Source organism: Tachypleus tridentatus, chromosome 13, assembly GCF_004210375.1.
Source record: "Tachypleus tridentatus isolate NWPU-2018 chromosome 13, ASM421037v1, whole genome shotgun sequence".
NCBI classification, from domain to species: Eukaryota; Metazoa; Arthropoda; class Merostomata; order Xiphosura; family Limulidae; genus Tachypleus; species Tachypleus tridentatus.
The window spans coordinates 225119932-225147395 of NC_134837.1; the positions used below are offsets into that span (position 1 = coordinate 225119932).

General features: G+C 33.8%; 1 protein-coding gene across 1 annotated transcript in view; it reads left to right on the forward strand.

Annotated features, from left to right (window-relative positions):
• Nucleotides 1-27464, forward strand: part of LOC143237662 (5-oxoprolinase) — a 214426-nt gene that overhangs the window by 135894 nt on the left and 51068 nt on the right. The window contains exons 21-24 of the mRNA XM_076477158.1: nucleotides 5663-5773; nucleotides 15569-15670; nucleotides 23326-23500; nucleotides 26332-26441. Of these exons, the coding sequence (XP_076333273.1) occupies nucleotides 5663-5773; nucleotides 15569-15670; nucleotides 23326-23500; nucleotides 26332-26441 (498 nt within the window). The remainder of the gene's footprint in view (nucleotides 1-5662; nucleotides 5774-15568; nucleotides 15671-23325; nucleotides 23501-26331; nucleotides 26442-27464) is intronic.

Consider the following 27464-nt stretch of genomic DNA (forward strand, 5'->3'; position numbering starts at 1 on the left):
ACAGACTCACATGTGCAACCAAACATCAAGATATTGTTGACATTGATCAGATATTTCTTCTGTTTTAGCCCCATCAGTGTAAGCTTCTTTAAACTTTTGAAACTATTGGGCAGATCACTAAAGCTGAGTGACATGATACAGAACATGTACAAACTGTTGCTGAAAATATTCTTAGCTCTGATTTTATTATCCAGTTCAACTTGTGTTCAGATACTTATATCTTTATAATAATAGAAGGTGACCACGTTCTGCATCTAAAGTTAATGCATAACCTAGATACACCTTCCTTCTTGACACTCTCTACTGAAGACAACCAAGGACTCTTTGAAAGCTATGTAATTTTATCCTTTAAGATTTTCTGCACATCAGCATTTGCTACTTCCCTAGTACTCCAGGGAACCCTGTTCAAAATTAGTTTAGTCAGACATTAACCAACTTTCATTCAGTCTCATAAATACATTGCCATATTCTGCCTATGAGTCACAGTGTCTGCTACTACATTGAGTCTAGATTTTTTCTCATCCTTCATTAGCAGTCTTAGTTGTGTTGGTATTCATGTGTTTACTTTTGGATGTGTTATGTTGGATGCAACCCTATCATTATCACTGGAATTGGTAACTTGCAATTATTTTCCATGGCAATGACTATTCCAGTAAGCAGCAGAATAACTGATTGACCATATTTGCAGAACCTCACAAGAACTTAAATCACCCTTATACAGATAACTAGCTGAAATATTGCTGTCTGCTTTCTGGACAGAAAACAGTCTGTTTCATATATGGGCTTTGTAACTATGTTACATGATTCACATGCGCTATATATTGCCCACTTGTGTTTTTGGGTATATATATGTAGTTCACTTTTCTTGGGATAAACACAGCTAACATTGAATATGTTGGATGAAACTGTCTGTTATGCTGCAATTCATCCATTCCAAGAATGCTCATGCCAAAACCATTCCTGCAACCACATGATGTAACATTGTCTAACTAGACAGACCTTCCACAAATTTGTGAATGAGAAAATTCTAAAGATCTGCTGAGACCATAGCAAGGAAATACAATGCAAATAAAACAGATCACCTGCATAAGTGGGTATGTTTTTCTTGCTATCTCTTTTTCTGTCCTTGAATTTGGTTCAGTGGACTGCTCTGTTTCTCACCGAGTCAAACTGTAGTGCAAATTAACATAGTAGTCACAACATGGTAGCAGGTCTCATTGATTTTGACACTGTAATGAACATTATGCCCCTGGTCTTGGTGACAGCTCATCTATCAGTTCTGTTTGACCCTAATCTCCTCTCTGATCCATGGCTATTATAGCAGTATACCTTTAATCTTGAGAAGGCTCACAATGCCCTGTGATTTACTTGCTTTTCCATTAGATACCTGTTATCTCATTTATTGATAACTCTGGTTGGCAAATGTAATCCATCAATGGCACTTCTGTTTTCTCTCCATTGTTTTTAGTTGGCTTTGACTGGAGCTGGAATTGGATTATTCCATAATATGAAAGTCTGGGAGCTCTATACAGAGTGCCCTAACAGATTGCAGACTCATCTGATATCACACCACTATGGAAATCCTCTGTCATCCATGATTTCCTTAGAAGGGTTCATGGAGGAGACATCAGAAGTAAATAGGATAGTGTTTGAACTCATCTGTAAACTATCTTCAAAAGGCCTGATCAGAAAGTTATTAGTACTGTTTCAAAGTGAAAGAGTTATGTTAAACCCATTGTTCTACACTATAACTCATACTATCCACCAGCTGCCTAATGGAATGCCATTTGTTGGTCAACATAATAGAATTTAAAAATTCTGCAAAACAGTTGATGATATGTTGCAAGCCAGGATGAAACTTCAAAAGTTACTGTTGTCTAATAGCTATCCAAATAGTTAAATTATTAAGACATTTTACAATTTTAACTTGCAAAATTTTAACAAATAAAAACAAAAAGAAACCACCTTATCAAAGCACTGTTTCATGAATTATGCCTTTTGTGATAAACCTTTAACTACTTGTCTTCATCAAGCAATTAAAAGATTTGGTTTAAATATCTACATCATACAAAAATCTAACGAAAGAGTCAAGAATATACTTATTCATTCAGCCTTCAAAAACATCAGTCAATGCAAATTCAAAAAAACGCTTAACTAAGACTTGTGACTCAGAGAAGTTCTGCACACTTAGAAACAATGAAAAAATTACATGTACACAGAGTTCAGCAACTTAAGTAGGTGAATTTAGTCATCCAATACATGGTAATTTCAAAAGACAAATTTATGCCACTGCAAATCTTGACAACAAAAAAGCTGCAACTGAAAGTTATATTAACACACAAGACACTTTATTGGATCAAAATTTTAGGTATTTGTGACAGAAAATCATTTTTGATTCATTCCAAATAGCAGTTCATTAACAGACATAATGCCTGTCCCCTATAAAATTCTCATTAACTCATATAAGATTTTTGTATTTTTTTTTAACATTACTTTTATGTCCAGTGACACTAACATATTTAACATTACTTTTAATATGTTTTACCATATATCATTGTAGTGTTGCCATTTTATATCTTTTTGGTCACTATAATTTAAAATCAGATTTTTAATCTGTTAACACTGTAAACTTTAAAAATTAATAAAAAAATTCTTTGATTTACTTGTATAAGCAATAATTTGTTGTTCTTGGAAATCCAAGGGCAGAGTTACTGGTATCAGTGTCAAGAATGAACTCTGTGTCTCTACTAGGGAATACCAAAACAACAGGTTCATTCTATGCATGCTTTAATGCACTGTATGAAAGCTTGGAAGTCTTATCTTAATGAAAGAGGGTTGCTCTAAATCTTAACAACAAAATATTGATAACATGATACATGACTTAAACTTTTTGACCCAATTTTTATAGGTTTTCTTACTGTTAGGAGAGTCATGGATGATGCTACAGATCATTCCTTGCAAAAGATTTAGGTGTTGTACTGGTCATAATGGTAATGGAGTTATTAGTCTATTGCTGTGGAACTGCAGCTACAATGTTTACTGATTTTGTTTAGGTAGACTATTGTGGAGTATATGAACACTTTGAACCTCTGTCAGCATATGAGAATCTTGCATATTTTGTGCTGACATTAACTTATTCCTTGCTGCCTGAAAAAATGTTTTTGTACAGTTTGTCTTCTAAGTCTTTAACAGATATAACAGTTTATGTTTTGTCTTGAAGGCCACTCTTACAGTTCAAATTGACACTAAAATTTAATCATAATGGTATTCTAGTTTTTAATTTTCTCCTAGAACTGATCCATTCAGACTTGACAATGAATGATATGTGACTTGGTTCATAGTATAATCATTTCACTCGTAAACTTGACCAGACCTGGTAATCTTTTTCACTAGGCTGTTTAAGCTAGAAGTATTTGCTGGTTTTATGCAACAGCCTATATCTCTTATCAAAGTTTCTTAAACACCACAACTTATGTGTTGGTTTGATCTTGGGAACTCTGTTGACTTATATCTGCACAAATTGGTTTTCAGAAAGTTCAGAAGCATACATTGTATATTTCACAACTATTAATTGAATGTTTTCATTTTTTATAAACATTATTGTATTATTTCTATTTATATGTTGCCTTTTGGGTTTTTCTTCATTTAAATTATGTCTTTGTTAAGTCAAGATTTGGTTAGTGTTTGTGTGTTACAAAGATGAAACCAAAAGTCGTAAATCAAAAACAAAAGCATCAGTGGACATAATTCATGACATGCATATCTTTAAAAGCTACCTGTTAGACCTTCAACAGCCATTTACAAAATCAGTCTTAAAATTATTAAAGACTGTTTTATAGCTTTTAACTTAGGAGCTACAACCAATCCCATGAGACTAATTTATGTCATCAAGACCAGACTAATTTTCTGTTAAAAATACTTTTCTTCAACCAGTAAGGAATAAATAATAGGTTTGTGCTGTCAACATACATTGAAATGCAGTACCTTTACATTATTGCATAGATGTGTGTCAGTTTACTGCAGTATCTCTCTGGAGGAAAAGCCTACATCATTCTGGTTAAATTCAATTCATTCTAATGAAGTAAAACATATTAGTAATTTACTTTGTGATGTTCTCAGACACCCTGAAAGCTGAAATGTAACATTATTTAAGTCTTTTTTGACAGTAGGTTTGGAGGGAAGAGCAATGCAGTTCATATGTTCTAATCTGGCTATAATAAATGAGAAATTGAGATACTGAGCAACAAAGTTTAACAAAAAGACACTTTATTAACATTCATTTAGATCAACATAGTGGAGACATATGCAATATGTAACACTATGCCAACTTAACTCTTGATTCACCATAACAATAAACTTATTCAAGTTTGTAGGATGGAAATTTTTGTAGAGAACAGAAAACAGTAGTCATTACAATAATAAGCTACCTTGCTGAAGTTTTATTCAACCTCATACACAGTTAATTCTCTCAGAGTGTAATGCAATGAACAAAACTTGATCTTTTCCTTTATAAGAAAAAGAAAAATATAGTTTCTAATATTTCTTCATCATCTTAAGATGAATGAGGCAAGAAAAATCATTAGGACTTTTTGCCTTTGTTTTTATGTGTTATTGTAATTATTTTGTGGTTCTTCTATTTAAGCTATCATGTATTACATCATTACAGGTATCCATTTATTTCATGATAATCATTTTTTCATTTTTGCTTCTTTGACTTATTGATAATTCATCTATGACATAATCTATCTATTTAATTTCTGGCTTCAGTGATCATTGTGACTGTGACATAACATTTAAAAGAAATAAAAGGTGACAACTTAATTTTCAGTCTCAGAAGAATTTCCATACATAAGTGGTAGTTCAATTAGTGTTCATTTTTCAGAACATTACTAAATATCCTACATACTCTAACTTAGAATGCAGTATAGTTTCATTAAATATTTTCATTATTATAACATACATAAATATTATTCTCAAGCTTTTATGAAAACACTAAATCTAGTTTTAGGTGAGTTATAGGTACAGTTGATTCAACTAGTTTTTATGACCAACACTTGCCTACAAGTTTGAAATGGATGTTGTTTTGGTCTTAGTGTTGAAATCTGCATCACAAAATTTATTTTTCCATCATAGTAATAGATAAAGGATAACTCCTTCAGAAAAATGAGACTTTTGTTAGTTGTACAAAGCTAAAATTACCCATAAAAGCAAACAATCATAGCAGTGTGAGAACTTGTCTGGAATTTTATCCATTATATCATAATAGTCCACTTAACTTGTTAGATGCCACTACTATATCATGTTATAAAACAATTAGATAGGGATAAAACAGTATATTTCCCATTTACAGTAAGAGCTACTTAGTTTATTTATTTCATGTGTTGCTTTCATTTGCAGTATTTCACTTTCATTTGCTATAATCTACAACTTAACTGGGGTAGCTATAAAAATGAATTTATCTTCCTGGATCTTGTTTGTCTTGCCCTTCAAAAACATTGTACTTCCCTAATTTTAGAAAATAATTTTATTTGTATGAAGATTGTGATCATCTATTACAAGCAAGGTTATTCAAATAATATTTTAGTTCCAGGTATGGTAACATAACTCAGAAAGGTCTGTTTCAAAGTCTTTTTACCTTAACACAGACTTTTTGTACTTGAAGGAAAGATTGGATTTTTCCTGTGCTCTTTTTGGTCCTGATGGAGGACTTGTATCTAATGCTCCACATATACCAGTCCATCTTGGAGCAATGCAAGAGGCTGTGCAGTTTCAGGTTAGTGTTTCACTTTCAATAAATTTAGGATGACGAGTCAGACTTTTTACATTCAAAGACCCATGCAGGAATCTTTGATGTTAGGATAGCCACTGGAAAACTTGTTTAGGAAATTAAGTCAAGAATAATAAATTATTAAAGCTCTCTAACAATAGCCATGTAGTCAAGTTTTATTTTGTTGTAAATAATTTGCCAAATGATATGTAAAATGTGCTTATAAGTGTCAAATTGCAAGGCATATTTATAACTTTCACTTCTAGAAAGTAAATGTGTTATAAAAACTCAAACCCTGATTTATATATTTTCAGTAACTTTTTATTTGTTCTTTTTGCAGTATATATTCTAGTCTTTTATGATGTTTTAAAGTTTTAAATAAAATTGCAGATATTTGTGTTCTCAAGTTTGCAGATGAATATTTAAGCTTTCAAACTTATTTTATGTTTTGTTAAATGTATTGAGAATTTTCTGTTATTGCAATTAAACATGGTTAGGAAAAGAAAAGAAATTTATTCTTGATTTCAGTGAGTTTTACGCAAAGATCAAATTATACAAAAGCATTTTAATGTTTGATTCACAGATGAAAGGTCAAGGAGATAGTATCTTCTGAAATCATTTCTAATAATTTGTTATTTATATTTCAATATTTGTTTTGAATGAAGTATTTTAAAAGAAGACAGTAACATCTAGTTTTAAAGTTTGTAATTTCACCTTTAAAACTAAAACATGAGAATTATGGATTGTCTTTTGAACAATTTTACAATTAACTTTCAAAATGTAACATGTGGAATAATAGTAATAAATTATTTAATAGTATTGTATATCAAATAAGTAGGATAGCCTTATCACCATTCAGTGATTAAAATTATGGCTATAAACAATATAACCTTGGAAAAAAATTAATAGCAATAACAAACTTAAATAGAAATCATAAAATTGTTACATTGAAACCAGGTACAGATAATGGATTACTTGTTATGTATGTATTATAATTTTAAAGTTAATAATATGTCACATAAAGGCACTAAATTTGATTGTTAGAAAAAAATCCTACTAAGACTAAAGAAACAAAACTACACCCGTTTATCAAAATAAAAATAATTTACAACACAAGAAGTATATTTGAGGATAAGACCATTGGTTTATCATCCATGTATTTTGCATGGAATTCTCAAAATAAATAAAGAAGTTGTTCTGTTAGATTTTGTTTTTCATAATATAGGTAAGCATAATCATAAACTAGCAAGCAAATACAAAGTTAAAAATATTTTTGAATTTTTTAATAAAATGAAGAATTCGAATGTGATACACACTTCTCCACAAAGAGATTTACATGACATTAACCTTTATGCAACTTCCACCTAAACTCAAGATTTCTTGGGAGTTGTAATACTATGTAGTGATGTTATTATGCTGTGAAAGCCCTCCACTGATAGGATGATGACACAATCTCCCGATGCACTAGTTCTCTGTCTATGCTTTTGCACTTCTGATCTTCATTCTATTCCTCAGCATTGGACATGTCAGATGTGTTTTCCTTGTAATGTTAATGAGATTTGTGATGTTGAGGAATATAATTTTATTTTATTTATCTTCAAACTATGAAAATTAATTTGTGTACTATCTTCTACTTCTTTGTGTGAGTGACTAATTTCCTCACACAGGTTGTGTAAGAATAATGACTTATGGAAGCACTTTCCCTGGGGATGATATAGCAGCCATTATGGATAGGATAGTTGGTTCGCTCGTACTTCTAGGTTACTACAGATCCAGTACCTTTGCCAGACATTCCTTGCCCTCATATATGAAGTGAATGAGGAGGAGGACTTTGATTGTTCCTTCGTATTTTCAAACTTTGGGAACTTCTCTCCCTGTTGAAGGGATTATTAAACCTTTTTAAATTCTTCAGTCTTAACTTATCAGGTATGGCCATTCTTTTTTCTTTCCCCTCTGCCCCTTGGTATGGATTCCTGTACATGATGAGGGGACCTTCCAAAAAAGGTTCTGTTCTTTCAGTTTACCTCCTCTGGGCTCTAAACATCCACACACGTTTGCTGTGCATGGTGACCTGTGAAGGGGGAGAAAGGATCCTGGTGGTTGAGGGGTCCAACCCTAACACACCACTTTGGCCTTGAATTCCTCTAGATGGGCAGCCTTGGAGTGGCCCTCCTGGGGTCAGTCGGCTGGTCCAATTGGGCTAGGGTCAACCAAGTACCAGTGTTGGATATTCTCAACAGGTGTTGTGAACATTGTGTCTGATGCTGATGTTTGGGTATAGTGCTCACAAAGCCCTGGTATTGCTGCAGTGTCCTTGTTTGGCATCGTAATGAGTCCCCTCGTAGAGCTTCATGGTGGGTGAGGTCAGTAAGCACTAAAATATTCTTTTTTTTTTATTATGGATCCTCCAAATAAAAACTTAAAAAATAGTGAAAAACAATCCATTGGTAAAGTACCATGTCTTGAAGATTCTGAGCAGCAATCTTCAACAGCTGTAACACCTTACCTCATTTTCTTATCCAACATTCTCTTTCAGACATACCTTTAGGGAAGATGTCTCTTCTTTTCATTCAGAAGGGAATTAAAGAACTTGCTGGCTCTCCATAGTCAGTAAAGAAGCTTTTCTCTGCTTACATATTGGTGGAAACATCCACATACATCTCAACACAGTGAACTCCTCTTGCATTTAAAAATGATAGGGGATATACCTATTGAGGTTATGCCTCATGCTACTCTGAATTCGTCATGAGGAGTTATTGTTGAGAGGGATTTGAAGAACATCCCCAAGTCTGAGATTCTCACTGGTTTCTCCACCCAAGAAGTTTCTGCAGTGAAATGTATCTCCACTCACAAAATGGAATTACGATGCTGAACATTGTCCTCATTCTGACAGGTTATCTTAATTGAAAGGTACAGCCATACATTCCAAACCCTCTCAGGTATTTCCAGTCTCAACAGTTCAGTCACTCAAAGACATCATGTCATGGTTGCTAGACGTGTGCTTATTGCAGAGGGAAGGACCATGATGCCTATGAATGTGAAATGGACCCTCATTGCATCAATTGCAATGGCTCTCACCCATTCTACTTTCATTCTTGCCCTAAATGGTTAGAAGAAAAAGAGGTGCAGCATTTGAAAACAATTCAAAACATTTCTTACACTGAGGCTTGAACGTTGCTGTCCACCACTTCATCTCGGATGTATGCTGCTGCACTTCATTCCACTACTACAGTGGAAGTGCAGACAGATCTCTCTGTGTCTGCAAAAGAATTGTTCTCAAATCAAATGAAAAGTCTTTTGACCTTCATGGTTACAAAAGTTGATGAAACAACATCAACACCCATCTCTGTCCCTACCATTCATTCCAGCAAACCTCAAGATGCACGTCCTTTGGTTTTGGATACAGGCATTTCCCTGGGTGCATCTCCTTCTCCCACCCCAAGATGCAAAACAATCATTTGTTCACATCTTTAGTTGCTGGAATCCTCTTCCAACAGCAAAGACCTGCCCAATCAACCCAGGACAGTATCCATGGAGGTCGACAGACCTCCCTCAAATAAAGGCAATAAAGAAAAAAGACATGATCATAAACAGAAAGGCTCTCTACCCAATTCGCCTACATGTAAATAAAAATGGCCACCTTGATACAACGCAACTGTTGAGGTTTACGTTCTAATCTGGATGACATCAAAACACTAATTACTTTCTACCATCCTGTATGTCTTTCCTTACAGGAAATATTTCTGAAACCTGCTGATAAGTCACCTTTTGGCAGTTTTGTTTGTACAGAAATGATGGGCTGTGTGAAGGGTGAGTGTATGGAGGGGTGGCACTGTTGGTTGATCAGCATGCTCCCACCCTGTCTTTGCCACTCGACATACCTTTGGAGGCCGTAGCAATCTTGTGTTTCCTTTGGTCATACCATCACTGTTTGTTCTCTCTACCTGTTGCCTGGAGAGACATTTGATCCATCAGACCTTGATTCTCTCATTGAACAGTTGCCATCTCCCTTTATAATCCTGGGGGACTTCAGTGGACATCATCCCCTCTGGAGAAGTGCTGATATTAATGAGAGGGGTCACTCCTTAGAGGCTATGCTCTCTAATCATAACCTTTCTCTTTTCAATACTGGTTTTTATGCTTATTTTCATGCACCTAGTCTGTCCTTTACTGCTGTTGATCTCTCAATTTGCTCCCCTTCACTATTCTCCCATTTTTCTTGCAGGATTCACAATAATCCACAAGGCAGTGATCATTTTCCTATAATTTTGAGAGAAACTGTCCGTGGTTAGTGCCACCCAACCCACATGACCTGGTGGAAGCTGGATCAAGCAAACTGGCCCTCTTTCACTGCTTCCACAGAACTTGATCCTGCCATCGTCTGGGAGCCATCAGTAGATGACTCCGTGGCAGCAGTAACTGACTGTATTGTACAGGCAGCTGCTCAGTGTAATTCTAAAGCCTCGACATGTTTTCCATGATATCCTCATCCGTGGTGGAATCCTACCTGCCACATGGCATGGAAGGCTCAAAAATGGGTTTGGATATGTTTTGTAGGTATCCCACGCTCTCACACCACATCTCTTTCTAGCAGGCCCATTCATATGCTCAGTGGGTAAGACATCAAAGCCAGAAGGATTCTTGAATTAAGTTCACAACCAGCATATCTTCTACCATCAGTTCCAAAGTCATATGGGACAAGAATTGAAAGGTCAGTGGGCAATCTTCTACCATCAGTTCCAAAGTCATATGGGACAAGAATTGAAAGGTCAGTGGGCAATATAATTCTGTACTACTATCGATCTTGCTCTATGATGGCCAGAAAGTAGCTGATACTCTAAGGTGCAAGCTTTTGCCAAGTATCTAGCCCTTCTGCTTCTTCCTCCACCTTCTTAATCAAGACTTGGGCAGAGCAATCACCTCTTTTCTTTTGAGCTGATTGTCTCCATGACTATAATTGTTCCTTTACACTGGTGGAACTCAAACGAGCCCTTCATTGGTCTGGCAGTACATCAGTCGGACCTTATGATGTACACTATGAATTCTGTGCTTTTCTTGCTATTCTTCTGATTGTGCTTAACCTAATTTGGCAAGAGAATGTTTTTCCTGAGGCCTGGCACCTGGCTATTTTCCTACCTTTTTCTAAGCCTGGGAAGGATCCTAAGATTCCTTCAAACTACCATCCCATTGCTTTTATGAGCTGTCTCTGCAAGACCTTAGAGAGGATAAGTAATGCTCATCTTGTTTGTTTCCTTGAATCAAACATCCTCCTCTCGCCCACCCAGTGAGGGTTTTGATGACAGCGCTCCACCATGGACTACCTGATTTGACTTGAAAGCTCATCATTAATCCTCACTTTCATGAGTTGTTTTCACATTGTTTCCAACCCTACTTTCAATTACTGTACCTCTTTTTTTGTATGTCATTCCCTGTCTTTTTTATTTCTGACTTGCCCTTCTACCCAGCTCAGTCTTGTTGAGTTTGTTGGATACATTTTCATCATATCGGGTTCCATAGGTGTCTGGTATTTTGTTTTGAGCTCCTATGGTCACACATTTTCATCCTCACAGGGTATTTTTCTATATTTTACCCATAAACTTTTTCTCCACTTCTCTTACTATGTTTTTTTTGGTCCTCTTCCTTTTTCCTTTCTTATTATGCTCCTATTTTTTACAATGTCTTAAGAGGGATATTTTTCAACTAATTTGCAGCTGAGATCAGCCTCTTCCAATCTCCCTGGGCCTTTCTGTCATTAGGGCTTGCACCTGTCGTATGCATTTAGCATGTGAGGTTTTGTGTTTGCCGACCATGGCTTCATGGGGACTGCTTATCCCTTTGGGCCACATGTATCATCTCAGTTAATTCTTGTGCAACCTGTGGGATGCCTTATGGGATTCCTTGACCTCAGTGTTCTTCTGTACCCTTCTCCATTCTAATATTTGTATGGGTGGCTGGATCAGTCTCTTGACATCATCAATATTCCATTACTTACACCCAACCTGACCTACAACACTTTACCTGTACTTCCCCACTTACTGGGGAGCATCTCTTAACATCTCTTTTACATCTGGAACCATGAGGTGTTCTCTCTCCATAAACATGTAGTTGAACTTCCAGTACAATGTTAGACATGATAATCATTTTGTTCCATTCCAATAACTTCTTGCTTTTTCCTAAATTAACTACCATGGAGTAATCCAATCCAGAGTCCCTTGCTTGGAAACTCTGAACCTTCTTTCTTAGGCCAGTTATAAATGGTTTGATTTCTTCCCCTTTCGGCCTGGCATGGCTAAGGGTGTTAAGGCGTGCGACTTGTAATCTGAGGGTCATGGGTTCGCATCTCCGTTGCGCCAAACATGCTTGCCCCCTTTCAGCCGTGGGGGCATCATATTGTGACGGTCAATTCCACTATTCCTTGGTAAAAGAGTAGCCCAAGTGTTGGCGGTGGGTAGTGATGACTAGCTGCCTTCCCTCTAGTCTTACACTGCTAAATTAGGGACAGCTAGCATAGATAGCCCTCGAGTAGCTTTGTGCAAAATTCAAAAACAAACAAACAATTCTTCCCCTTGCATGCACTTCGTTTCAGACTGCCTTTCTTGACTGAACATTTTCTACCCACAGTATGTATCTCTTCTCCTTCCCTGTTTCTGTTGAGGGTTCTCTCTTGAGTACTGCACTCATCATTGCCTAGACAACTCTCTCACTTTCATGATTACTCTCTTTAAATCATCATTTCTCCATCTCTAAGCCCTGGTTTTTGCTACTTAATCTGGTCTTTTACTTGTCATAATGCTTATTCACCTCTTTGGCCATCATGTATGGCTCTTAACTTGACTAGAGACACTCCTTGTCATTTTCTGTTGATGGTAACACCTGGCTGATTTAAGTTTGATTATTTGCTGTCTATCAACCCAATCCCATTTTCTCCTGCCAGTTATACACTCTATTACTTCTACATCTATCCTATCTTTTCTGTTGCTGGATCTTGTTCTTCCACCTTCACATTTGGTTTAGTCTAGTTCTTTGCCTGTGAAATGAAACTTTACCATCAGGTAATTCTTTCCTTAGAGGATCATTTCATTATTTTCCATTCCAATAACTCCTTGGATTTTTCTAAATTAATTATCATTGGTTCATCCAATCCAAAGTCCCTTGCTTGTAAACTCTGAACCTTCCTTCTTGGGCCAATTTTCAATGAGCTGGCTTCCTTGCCTGTCTTCTACCAGGTGCCGTGACAGGGTTGCAGACCACCACTCTTTACAAGACCATTTTTCTGCCTGCAGTACATACCTCTTCAATGTATTTCCTTTCAGGATTCTCTCTTGAGGACTCTACTCATTGTTGCCTAGTCAACTCTCTCACTTTCATGATTGTAATTCCTTTCTTTCTATTCTCCATTCTTAAGCCCTGGCTGTTTCTGTCTTCCACCGAGGAATAGCTATAGTGTCAGTGAAATTAAGTATTATTGGAAATACATTTTCAGTTTAGGAAAATGTTAAGTACCTTGAAACAGAATAACAAAAGTACTCTTACCATTTCCTGGCTCTGTTTATATCCACTGTTAAGCATTATGATATCTGTTTACTGTCCAATCCAGATTGTACTTACCCCATAGACTATCATGAAAAACAAAAACCAGCACAAGGGGTTGCTGTGCCTACTTCTGTAGCTGTCACTTGCTGGCTTTCTAAAATAGGTTTATGCAGTCACTTGTTGCAATGTCTCCAGGTGAAGATCTTTCTGGCAGGCATCTGATGGGTAACGGGATATTTTCTCCAAGTCTCCCCACCACAAATCTTTCTCCCCCTCTTCTTCAAGTAGTGTAAAAGAGATCCTTACAACTTACCAGCTCATATTCATTGGAATGTTGGACATTAATGTGTTAGGATGAGCAGGTTGGCTGGTTTAACTTGTAGGATAATTTGAATGAGCAAATGGAATGGATGGTTTACATTTAGATAAGGTAGGGTCTGGATTATTTGCAAGAACTATTAACTGTAAGGCCATTAATAACCTATGATTAGACAGTAGTGAATACTAGGATAATGAAAAAGAAATAAAATGTAGAAACAAGTGTAGTGTAGAACAAAGAACAAAAGTAGTTTTAATGGTAGGTTAAACTTGTTGATGTAATTCCAGAATTTAAAGAAATAAAATGGTTGACCTTAGAACACTAATAAAAATATTTAAGTGTAGACAATTTTGATAAAAGGAATTTCTGTGAAATAGTTTGATTAATAAGAATAAAGTAATGAAAAAGAAATACATATTTCAACTATTAATAAAGTTATAATTATGGGAGATATTTCATAGTAGATTGATAGATTGAAAAATTTAAGACTCAAATCATGAGGTAGACATGTTTAGAAATTGTTTAGGATTGTTTTCATCACCATTTGGCTAAGACAGATTGAGAATGCAAGCATATTTATTGCCATGATTGGCAAAAGCTCTTAGTCAGAGGGTGCCTCTCTTAGTCTTTTCACATTTTCTGATCATGTCTTTGCCTCAGCTAGATTCCTACCAACCTTTCATAGGTTCTGTATGATCTCAAAAAATGACTTTTCATGATTATGAAAGTTTCAAATTTTAGAACTACAGCACATTTAAAATAAATACCATAATAAATAAATATTTTGGTCAAAGCACCGAATCTAATTTGATAACTTTATACATTATTCTTAGACAAACCATTGTGCAGTAACTAAAACAATATAACATCATTCCAGGAAAGCATGAAAAAGAAAGAGAGACAAGCAAATATAACCCCTTTGGAGTAGTCATTGTAGTATTATAACTTCTTCTAATGCTGTATTTGACTTTCCCACAACCATTTATGATGATTTAATAACTACATGCAAAATGTGTAAGTGAACATTTAGAAACATTTACGTGAATATACCTAAATAAAGCTGTATTCTTCATTAGTTATGGAAGGGTAAAATATGATGAAATTTCAATCATTACAGTTTTACTTAACATATTATATAATGTGAAACAATTAACTTAATATTTAATAAATCCTTGAACCAAAATATATCCATGCTAATAAAAATTGTGACTTAATGTAAAAATTTTGGTACATAATTTACCCATATATGTAGTTAAGAATTTAAAAAAAGTTATTGAATACTAGTGAAGCACAATTGCATAAAAACTACAGTAGTCACTGCTACCATGTTACCAATTTTAAACAAATTAGTTGATAATTTCAGAAACACTGAAGACAAAATTATAGATAATATTATTGTTATTGCTATAGTTACGTACATAATTTTTTTTCTCACAAAGTTACTTAAATTTTATTAAACATTATTACACAAAAACTATTTGTTAGTTTTGGCAGTAGAAATCTAAATGTGCTTTGCTTTCTTGAAAATTTGCTGAAATTCTGTGAATAGCATTGTAGTATACTAGAATGGTTGTTTGATAATGGTTAGTAGCCTATATACAGTATTTTCTTTTAATATTAATTTGCTGCTCTCTCTTTGGGAGACTTCTACAAGAACTGCTTGGATACGAAGAAGATAGAATTTGAAAATATATAGCTTGGTTTGAAATCATGGGTCATTTAACTTTTCTAGGCTTGTGCCTTACTAGGATTTGTTTGAACAGTGTGTTTAGAAGTTGCAAGAAAGTTAATAAAATGCCTTTTTTTTTTTTTCTTGCTTCATTGGCTGTTTTTTAGTTAACTTCTTTGGTATATGACTGGAAGTATCTATGATATTTATTGTAATTAGTTCAGTAAGTTTTAGATTTGACCACAAACATTTTATGATGATCAATATATTTGTTTTACAGATGAGGAACCTTGGAGACAGCATTCAGCCTGGTGATGTTTTACTTTCTAACCATCCTTGTGCCGGGGGAAGCCACTTGCCTGACCTTACAGTTATAACACCGGTAGAGTTGCAAATGAGGATAGTAATTTGAATTAAAAGCTATAGGTTATTATAGATGGTAACTAGTCTTTAATATTAAGTAATAGCCCACAGGATATATTTGAGAAGCATAGTCATTATGTGTTAGTATGATGCTAGAATTACAGACAGTACACTTAAATGAGAAATGTAGTTAAAAAACATGTTATCTATGTTGACATAGATTAATTTAGAAATGGAAAACAGTTAATAGTTAAATTTAAGACTTATCAAAAGTAGATAATAAATAGTCTTTATAACTCAAGAAGTAATAATTTCCTTTTACAGCTTAGGTATTTACCCAGTATTAATTTAGCATTAGAACTGTTGATGTTCTTTAACAAAATACCTTTAGAAGTACAAATATATCTATCAAGTCTCAACTGTGAAGACTAAGACATTCTCAGGAAAAATATGAGTATTTCATTTCTACACAAGAAAGAATTAAGTTATAGAAAATCAGGATTACTGTGAAGGAAAATAAAACAACTGTTAGTTACAAACATATAATAATAATAATAACATTTGTATATATAAAGAATCCCACTAACTATTTCACATGAATGTTACAAAACCAGTTTCCGTGGTGGGTTAATAGAAGAATATTCATATATCATTTTAATTATCTATGCAATTATGTATTGAGAATGGTTGCATAAATAACTGAAATGTTTATAAATATTCTTTTTTTAACCCACTGTAGTGGCTGGTTGTGTAATGTTAATGAATAATACAACAGTTGCATGTATTACAAATTCTTTGCAAAAGAGTAAAATTAAATGAAATTGAATTAACAAAACTCTCAATTTGAAACTCAACTAAGTATATTTTACCATTATATGTTAAATATTTCACATTTAAAATAATACAAAGAAATAAAAATAAGTTCAACTGAAGCAAGATAAAAAGTCAAAACATTGAAGTTAAATTAAACAAGATATAATTATATATTTAAAAATTGCTGGTATTGGTAGAGAAAACACTAGTAGAGGAGCAAACAACGTTTTGACTTTCTTCAGTCATTGTGAACCTGAGCTTATACTGCTGTTTTGAATGAATATTGCTTGTAAATCTTCAACTGGCAATCTCAGAGTTGTCATCAACTGGATACCAGTTTTCAGGTACAGCATGATGGTAGTAACATTTGTGATACTATGAGTTTTGGCTACCTCTGCGTCATTTGCCATGCCATTTGCCTATAATTAAAGAATAATACTGGGACTTTTTCCCTTTCTAGATAGACCACTATCCAAGCTAATGCTGCCTACTTCTGTGATAGGAAGCAGTACATTTTACATGTTGGCTTTGCAGTCATTCATGCTGCATCAGTACACAATAACTTGACCTAAGTAAACCACAGAATGTTACATGTGTTCAAAGAAGCACTATGAATTTTTTCTTCAATATTTATTTGAGTAGTCTACTGTTCATGGATCCAGTCTGGCCAGCATTGGATGACTCTTTTGTAGTAAGGCAGTTCACTTACTACAGAGATCAAACAAATAGATATACAGAACACAGTCCACATGTTTTAAAATGATATATTCAAAACAAGACTAACATATGTACAAAAAGTCTTTGCACTATAGGATATCACAATTTTATATAAAGCTCTAAATCATTCTCTTTTTTTGTCAAAAACCCACACGTGCTGATTCAATTACTTTAGAATCCAATTGACAAGACAAATTATTTTTCTATACCAATATCACAATAGTATCAGCAATTAATTCCCATATGCTAATAAAATAATTATTAAATAATTGTCTCTTATTCATCAAAGTCCACACAGGATCTTTAAGTTACTTTAGAACCCAACTGACAAGACATATTATTTTTCCTATCTCTGTTATTACAGTACAGCTGTGAAACATGCAGTAGAAATCACTTATTAAGGTTTATTACTCATGCACTGGCTAATTTCCCATCTTCTTTAACTAACTTTTTCATAACTTCACTGAACTTGCACTTCCTACATCTCATATATTTATACATTTTCCAACTGTGACCTAGATCTTTCTAGGAACTAGGAGATGCTATGATGTAACAATACTCACATAAAAATTACTTTTAAAATAATTAACTTTTAACTTGTTATGAAAACTAAATATTCATTAAATATTATGTCACTAAATTAAGTAAGTAATGACTCTTACACTAAACAGTTTCTCAGAGTGGATACAGCATCAGTGCTTCAGTTTGGTGCAGTTGGTTTAATACTGATAGCATCACCTATCTTGCTGCACTTTAAAGTGAATCTGCTGCCCTGAACCACAACATATACTGTTTTCTTCTTTTCATCAAAAGCATCATGGGTGGACTTTGATAACTCTGCCAATTCACTGGGAACAACTGTGGTTATAATGCACTGCCAGAATGTGATGACTTCTGAGTGCTTTTGAAAAATGTTCAAGCTCTTCTAAGATCCTCTCTTGAGTAGAACATTTTGAGGTGTTTTCACTGCAGGTACTACTGCATCCTCATTCTTTTCTTGTAGTTCATGCCTTTGAACCTTATCATCACAGAAACTGCCTCTATTAGGGTAGAATATCTTGCATACCAAAGTAATGCTGTATATTCTCATTAGATTTCTTTGCAATTGACAAAATTCATGGTAGGGAGCACCTTCATATGCAACTGCCATAGGCCATCAGCATAGAAGTTTTCTTAGAAATCTCTTTTTAAACGTTGAACTTGGCCTGAGAGACTTCTTGATTTTTCCATTGATTCAGTACTTCAGTCTCTGCATTACTCATTGATCTAATGTCAGATTATATTGATGGTTAGACCATCCAAACTCCAAATGCATTTCATTACCTTTTCCTGAGTCCAGCTATTCCAGTCAATGTTGAATTTATTTTAAGTAATGCATTTCTTGTTGAATACTCACTGTAACTTAAGCCTCATAAATATGAAAAATTTAAATGTTGTTTATTTTTTCAACAAATATCTCCATTTATGTATTCTTTAGTAATAATTTGTTTATATTTTTAATAGGTTAAAGAACCTTTACTTTTATTTAAAAATGATATGGAATTATTATGAGAGTCCAGAAAAATTACCTCTACTCACACATACAGCTATTACTGGACTACCAGGTTTTCTTTCTTTGCCTTTTTAAGCATTGATCTGATTTTTTCTCACTTTCTCTAGCTTTTTATACCCCACATAATTGCTTTTGATGATACATGTCTCATGACACTTTCCACCTACAACAATTTGCCCTCTATCTTGATACCATATATGAGCATCTGATTGAGGTAATTTTATTACTTTTTCTTGACAAAGCATCACTAATGGGTTTTTCAGTGTTACAGTCATTCAGGAATACATTGAGCATTCTCTCTGTCACCTAATTCATTTTTGTAAGAAAAGAAATTCTGACTGGAAAGTTAATTTGTAGTATGAATTTCTCAATTATTATTTATGCCAAGGAGGCAAGTTAGGTCTCTTCTATCCCACCTCATATATCACCTGTACAGATGATTCTTTCTCTTATGGGAATGTGAGATTTGTTTGAATTCTTCAGATCTTTGGGACGAGAGGACAAGAGATCGTTTTAGTGCTCTTTATGTAAACAAGGGATCATAAAAATCTATTCACCAGTGTAATTGCCCACTATCTTGTGTAATGTGTTCTGATCCAATAACTCAACCCAAGTGTTGTATTACTGATCTTTTTATTAAATAGCAAGTGCTAAGTAATAAGCAACTGTTAACTATAATGAAGAAAAATAACAATTGAGAGTATGACAAAATGTTGTAGAAGCATGATACACAACTTGATCTGGTTAGCAAGAACAACATATATAAAAAGCATAAAGGCCACATAAAACATATCAAAGTGCAGTAGAGATAAATGCAGAATTAAATTGAAAACATGACAATCTGTGAAGAATTCAGAATAGCATCGACACATACTTTCTCAGATTACAATTCATTGAACACAAAGGTATTGTTTAAGAACAAAATTGCAGATACTGTTATTAGAGCCAAATCCACATGGTGAACTGGGGAAATTCCCAAACAGAAATCAATATTATTGTGTATGATCAACAAAATTCAAACAGTTGCTTACCAACTTTGGGGAAAATACAGTCATAGTTTGAATACGAAAAAACAGGAACGATCCAAATCTTTAACATTTATCATATCTGTTTCATGATAATGACAGTATTTCTTGTAACAGTTTCAATTTCATGTGGATCTGATCCAGTGTACAAATGCTCACTTCCTTTATACAATACTGTATCACTACGTGCAGCATTTTAATCTGTTTACAATCTGGATATAATACTCATACATGAAAATACATTCAAAGGATTATATCATTGATTAAACAGTAAGCTATAGAACATTGTTATATATTCAGGTAAAACTACATATAATGGAATCTGTAAGAAATCCAAAGTTACAACTAGTACTGTTTTTAAATACACAAGATTCTCCTATCCACAAAGGTGATTTGGTTAGGGCTGCTTCTAACTAATACAAATTATTGTTTGGAGCTGAAGACGCTTGAAACATTGCATGATACAAAATAGATAAAGTGTTGAGCAAAACTTCACAACCAGATTCCCTAGCTTCTTTAATCAAAATCATTCTTTGATCTTGAGATGTTGTTAAGTCAGAAACTACAAAGATGTGGATTCTTCTGTTGCCTCCTTGTTCAGAGTAACATTTCTTCATGAGTGCCTTGCTTCAATGATGGGTGCATATGCCAACAGTTAGATAATACACTGTATGTTCATGGATGATAAGGCTTCTCTACACAATATTTTGGTTTTTTATGCTTTGCCAAAGGCAATGTCTCATGTTCTTTGTTTTTTATGACAAAAATGTCTGGCTTTTCACAACACAAGAGATAAGTTCTCATTTTGCAACTCTGATTGATAGGTTGGCTCTCATTGAAACACCTAACTACTGGCACATTGGTCTCCTTATCTTCAGGCTTTGGCAATTAATATATTCCATCAAGACAAGTCGAGATTACAGTTCTGGTCCTTCCCTCCACTTCATATGATACTCAAGATACCAGCTATGATTTGTTCCAACCCCTTGTTAGGTCCTATTGATAGCATCAGATTAGCAGCTGCACTGTAATTTCTGCTTTTGCAGTACCTTCTGGAGGGTCCACCACTTCCACTTCTTCTTAGGCTACCCCTACAGAGTCAGCCATGATCTGACATGGTATATCCATAAGCTCAAACTTCAGGCAGAGAGGTTATGCTGTTCTTTATATGACATGAAGATTTAATTTCCAAGATTACTTTGTCTCAGTCTTTGCTTACTCCTTATCAGTAGAAATAAATAACATATTGGCAAGAGTTTACTGATAGGAGATTGAACCCACTTCAATGAGAAGTTAAAATCATTTTTTTTTACCTGGGTCTCTTGCAAGAGCATTGCATCTTCCACAATTGCCTTTTTGAGTGCTATTTGCTATTCATGAAAATTCATTCTTTGAGCTCCTAGTTCTCTCAATATTCCATAGGTTGTTTTGGGTCCTTTGTCCCAAATGAACATTTCAGTTTATCTAATTGATATATTAAGGTTATATTACATACCTTTTCTCAACACCTATTTGTGGCCTGATTCACATATGCCATGTATCACCTTCACCTTAAGATTTATTTTTTGTTACTACTAACCTAAAGACATTGCTCGTTTCTGTGGTTTATGCAGTTTGCCCACAGGCAATTCCCCACATTTTTTTGTTTTACCTAAGACACTGTCAGACAGGGAAGAGGATAAACCTTTTTCATCAGTATTTCTAACTTCTATGACTGATCAGATTTCAATTGTTGTCGTGTTCAGTGAGGATCATGAAGGGTTTGTTTTCACACCAATGTCTTTAGAGATGCTAGTCAATGAAGTTTTATTCTGGGCTCTCTTTGAAGGCAAGGAATCTTCTGCAAGTCATGTCTAGTCAGATTTGTCACATTTTTACATCCTTAGTGGCCCAGTTGAGATGCTCATTGGAGGACATTATGAAAACTGGTATTTGGACTTCCCCCAATACTTTTATTTCACATTATCTGCGTGATACAACAGTATCTTCTTCTGAGGGTTTTGCCTATGCTCTGCTATCTTAACCACTTATGCAATATCATGCAAAGAGGGGTGTATTTTCATTGTAATTTTTCAAGGTCCCTTATCTCATTTCCACATGGTTCCATTCTGTGATAAGTGTTGCTCAAGGAAGTGTATTTTTATCAGTACAATTCTACACTAGCAGCCATTAAATCAGTATGCTTTATTCAGGTTGCTAACAGGGTCTGCAGAAATGAGGTGTTCTATAAGACCACCTTGAGACAGACAGGGTAGTACTACTATACTGGATTGTCACTCATGCACTATCATGAATAAAGCATAAGGGGATTCTCCTTCTCTGCTCACCATTGGATTGAATAAATTTGGATCAGTTTGATTTAAAAACGTGGGGACTTGATTCACCTCTTGCACTGTTTTTCAAGGCTTCCTAGTGAGCATTGCCTCTCCTGATTTTACCACACCTGCTTTCCAGTTATTGGAGTGGTGACTTTCTTACAGAGGGTAATAGTAAATTCCTCCACTCTTGAAGAAGAAGGCAAAGTTGAGGTCTTTCTACCTGTGATCCTGGATGTTTTTTTCTGAGATGTCAGTAGGAGAAGCAGCAGCCTACAGGGAGCCTATTTATAATAACAGTTTAGAATTGAAGCTTCACTCTATGGATTGGTTGGCCATGGATTTTTTTTTTATTAGTATTGATTCAGTACATTGTTCTGGATGCAATGTGACTCTCCAACTAGAATAAGGTGCTAATCTTCTGTTGATATACCCATGTTCTTTGCAGGTGTTTTCTGTATGGATATTGCCCTCAGTGGTTCTTCCACTTTATCAATGTGGGATTCTAGCTGTGAGTGTGAGAGGAGGCAAGTTTCTGTTGGAAGTTACCATTTTCTTAAATCATTCCTCCTTCTACTAAGAGCTAGGTTTAGAGATTGGGATAGTCTAAAAAAGTGATAACATTATCTGAATAATGTGCTTATATACAGTACCAAGATAGAGGGCACACTGACCTGACTAGAGAGTGACAAAAGTGCATTTAAGTGGGATATAAAAGACTGGAGCAAGCGAGAAAGTCCCCTACTGGGACAGAGGTAAGTCTTCAGATTTAGAACACTAAAATCAGGGGTTTGATTCACCTCAGTGGACACAGCAGATAGTCTGATGTGGCTTTACTATAAGAAAAACACACACACAAGCAAGAAAAAATCAGATCAGTGCTTAGATGGACAAAGGAAGAAACCTTGACAGTTGAGTAATATCTGTAGACATGTTTGGTAAGTATTATTGGAATTACATTTTTGATTTAAGAAAATGTTAACTTTTGTAATTTTACAGTCACAGATACTGTCGTCAAAAATTTGGAGGGAGGAATCACATAATGCAGGATAATAGTGTATTTTAACTAACAATGTTATGTTTGTCTTTATGTATACAAGCTAGGATACTTCATACTCAATATACATGATTTCTGCTCTTATGTAATTATTCCTTAGTAAGTTGAGAATTTATTGTAGATCATGTACATTATACATCTGTTTATTTTCATGTTTTTATATTATTATTATTTTTAAATACTTTTGTTCTTCAGGTTTTCTATAAAGGCTTTGAAAAACCCATATTTTTTGTGGCTAGCAGAGGACATCATGCAGATATAGGAGGAGTTACACCAGGATCAATGCCTCCTCACTCTAAAACTCTAAATGAAGAAGGTGCTACGTTCATATCTTTCAAACTTGTAAAGAATGGAATCTTTCAAGAAGAGGGTAGGAAACAATACATCAAGAAAGCTTTCAAGAAAATGTTGAGGATTGTCTATAGGATATTAGTTTTGTCCAAAAATTTGTTTTTGTTGGACAAAAAGTTTTATATATGGATAGCCTCCATGCTATTGAATAGGGTAAATGGCAACCATTTTTGAAACTCCAAAGAAAACTTGTATTTGATCAATGACCGTTGTTCGTTTTTATGTACAACAAATTAAATAGAAGGCTTGGCATTGTATATATATTTCTGGTTGGTTCTTGAATCCTGAAATGTGATTTGTTCAGAAGCTCAATATTGTTGAAGTTTCATTTGCTTGTTTTTGAATATTTTAATTCACAAATGAATAATTTCTAAATCATAAATTCTGTTTATTGCTTGTTTTCTTTTTAATGTTTCAGAAACTTTCATTGTTACCAGATATAAATTATAATCTAATAAAACATTATGTAATTGTTCTAATTTCTCACAAACTGCAATTTTGGAATTAATAGCCATCTGCATCAGCAACTCATATTTTTAACTTCAGGATTTTTGTTTGAATAGAGAAACAGTATAGGAATGTGTCATCGACTTTCACTGCTTCTCATTGAAAGATACATGTATAAATTCAAAGATATAGGATGTGGACAAGAAGAAGTGGCCTCCTTGAAAATATTGTTAATTTGTAATATATTTTATTAGGTAACAGAAAAATATGTAAAACTACATGTTTATAGAACATACTCAATGAGATCTGTTGAAATATGATCTCAAATCCTAATTGTAACACTGGCTTTGGTAAATACCTGGTTTTTTCATGGTTTAATTACATATTCTCATAAAATGTATTGTGCAACTACTTCAGTTTCTTAGATCTTTTTATTCCAATTAGCAAACAAAGTGATCAAACGAGTTTTGCTGCAATAATTGAACATAAAAATAAAGCTCAAAATAACACAAACCAGTTTCACAAGTTATTATTTAGTTGGAATTCCCTTGGATTTCAGCAATGCTTCTTATTGGCACAGCATGTTTTCAGTGAGTTTATACAGATATTCTTGCTCACCTTCTTTCAGCACCTCAAAAAGTTCATCTTCCTTGTTTGGTTTGTAATCTTTCATTAATTGGTTTAATTCAACCCATAAATTTTCTATCAGATTGATATCAGGTGATTGACATCAATTTTCATATTTCCAAGATATCTTCTAACATCTCTGCAGTTGTGGAGAAAGTTGTTTAACCTACAAAAACTGTAGAACTTCATAGAAGAATAACTATTTCCTTCATCCTAAAACTAAATTATAGTATACAAAGTTTTAAGTCAAGTTAGGATTAAATCTGGATATATCCTTCATATGATAGTTTCCCTTAAAAAACAACCCTGGATATGTTATCGATTAAAGGAGTTGTGTATAAAACCTTACACATCTGTGAAAAAGCAGATATTGGAAAAACTGGAATACATTTAAAACAACGTTTTAAATTAGCTGAAATAGTTATAAAATCACTGACAAAAACAATAACTATAAAACTAGAAAAATTAAGGAAGATTTACATATTAAAAACAGAAAGTCAGTTCCCTGATAAGTTGCAATTTTAGCAACAGTGTGGAAATAGGAAAGGAATGTTTTCACTTTTTCATTCTATGTTTGTTCTTATTCTGATGCAGTTAGGAATCTAGAGTTTTAAAGACACAAGAGTTTTACATCAACATAGTATATAAATATATGAATCCTAAATGTAATCTTAAGTTATATAAATTCTATCGCTAGAGCATTAACAAGAACATGGAAGTTTGAGCATTAAGGAACATGCATTATATAAGTGTTATAAACCCATAAATGGAATAAAGTTTAAAATTTTGGCCAAGGGTAACAGTTAATAGGAGTTAAGAATAACAGAAGGTCTGTTAATTATTAGACTCAAACTGCTGAAGTTATTAGTATTAGCATTTTGTAGTTAATTATATAACAGTTTGTAATAAATAAAAATCCAGAACATTCACAAAAGAACTTTGAACTTTATCTGATAATGATTAAATTAAAATCTTAAACTATTTACTTGAATCTTGTGTTTAGGAAACAAAACAAGAAGTATCTTTAAAATATCTCAGATAATTAAAAAATATTACCAAATAATAGGTAGTAACAGAAACCAATTGTTTCTGTTTGAATACTTCCAGTAACATAAATAATGAATAGAAGCTTAAAAGACATTTTCAGTTTATTAAACAAAAATATTATTAAATAATTAGTAATACCAACAAACAATTCTTCATGAACACATGCATGATGCATTAATATAAACACTAGATAGAAGGATTCAAGAACCACAGCAAATATATTACAAACACCATACAGAAGTAATGAATATAAACCAGTGGTCAGAAATTACTATAGAGATCAAATGAAAGAGAAAAATATACCTGTATAGAGTATAAAATAGCAAATTACAATTCCCATTGTATATGATAAATTAAGAAATATAACTAATTCTCATAACTATCACCTTATAACAAAGGATGTAACCTGCTAGTTATGCTGATGAAGGTTTTGTCTAATGAATGACAGTTACAAGACTTATAGTGCATTTTTTAAAGTTTGTTTTCTACCTGAATTTATCTGTTTGATAACTGTTTTTAACTGCAGTTGTTATAGAGTTTTTTTGTCAATTAAACAAGCTCCTAGCATTCTTTTTTTGTTAAGATGGCTGTACTGTTTAATGCAAGAGTGATCCTTATTAATTTATGTTATTGTGTTTAATGATTAATATAGTATCTTACAGCTCACTTTCTTTGAATTGTTTTGCTAACAAATGTTTTGTTTACTTATAAGTCATACATAAATTTTAGATTTGATTGAACATCTGATGGCTCCAGCAAAGTATCCTGGTTGCAGTGGTTCACGAAACTTGAAAGACAACATCTCAGACCTGAAGGCTCAGGTTGCAGCTAATCATAAGGTGAGGCTGTAAAACTAACATTAAAATTTCCTTCAAATTACAACCTTTATGAAAGACAACACCAGACCTAACCCATGTCTTGTGTTTCTTAATTTTTAACTTCATTTGCTAAAATTGCTGCATCGCTATTTAAATGTTTGCAGTTTAATGGCAACTTTAGAATAAAGTAGGTAAAGAAAAGTTCAAAACAGGCAGACTTACCTTTTAAATGTGAAAAGCCTTTCTTTGTTGAGTTACTTTCATGCTCTGAACAAACATGTGACTGAGATTCTGGTTGTCCAAGACACAATGTAGAGCATGTATTGACTTGCATTTCTCTAATCTCATATCTTACATATGCTCATCAGGAGAATATTTAATAATATGAGCTTCACTTTCCCACCATAATTCAGACTGTTGGTGACAGTCATGCTTTTAATTTTGTTACAGTGAATTTGGAAGTAAGTATTAATTATGATACAAATATTTCCAATAACATTGAAGATTTAACTTCTTTGGAGGCCTTACTCATACAAGCTGCATCTAGCATCCTCAGTAATCCTATGGCTACATTATTTTTTATATATATGCAGAGAGACACTGTTTTTCTGTTGTTTCTTCTTTCTTTCTTTTTCTTTCCAAACACTTTTTGGTCAACCACCTTTCCTTTATTTCTTGGTAGAATGGCTTCGAACATAGTTGAATTATACAGTTATGTAATGTAGTTTTGTTTATTTAAGCCTTTCTAAGAATTTTATGGAGTCAAAAGGTGAAACAACTTAAAAATGTAAATTTTTGGCTCCTATACAGATATACTTATAGTGCCATTGAGGTATAAATTGGCACAAATATAAATTTTCATGCATCCAGCATGTTAACTTAAAAAATGTTGGATTTGCTTATTTTGTGTATTTTTTCCAGGTATATGATAGTTCAAAAAAGTATGATTTTAGGGCAGTTACTTGGCTTTATTTTGACCATTTTACCTGAGATTTGATACAATGATATTTTGCTACAGGTTCCACACAGAAATAAACAAAAATG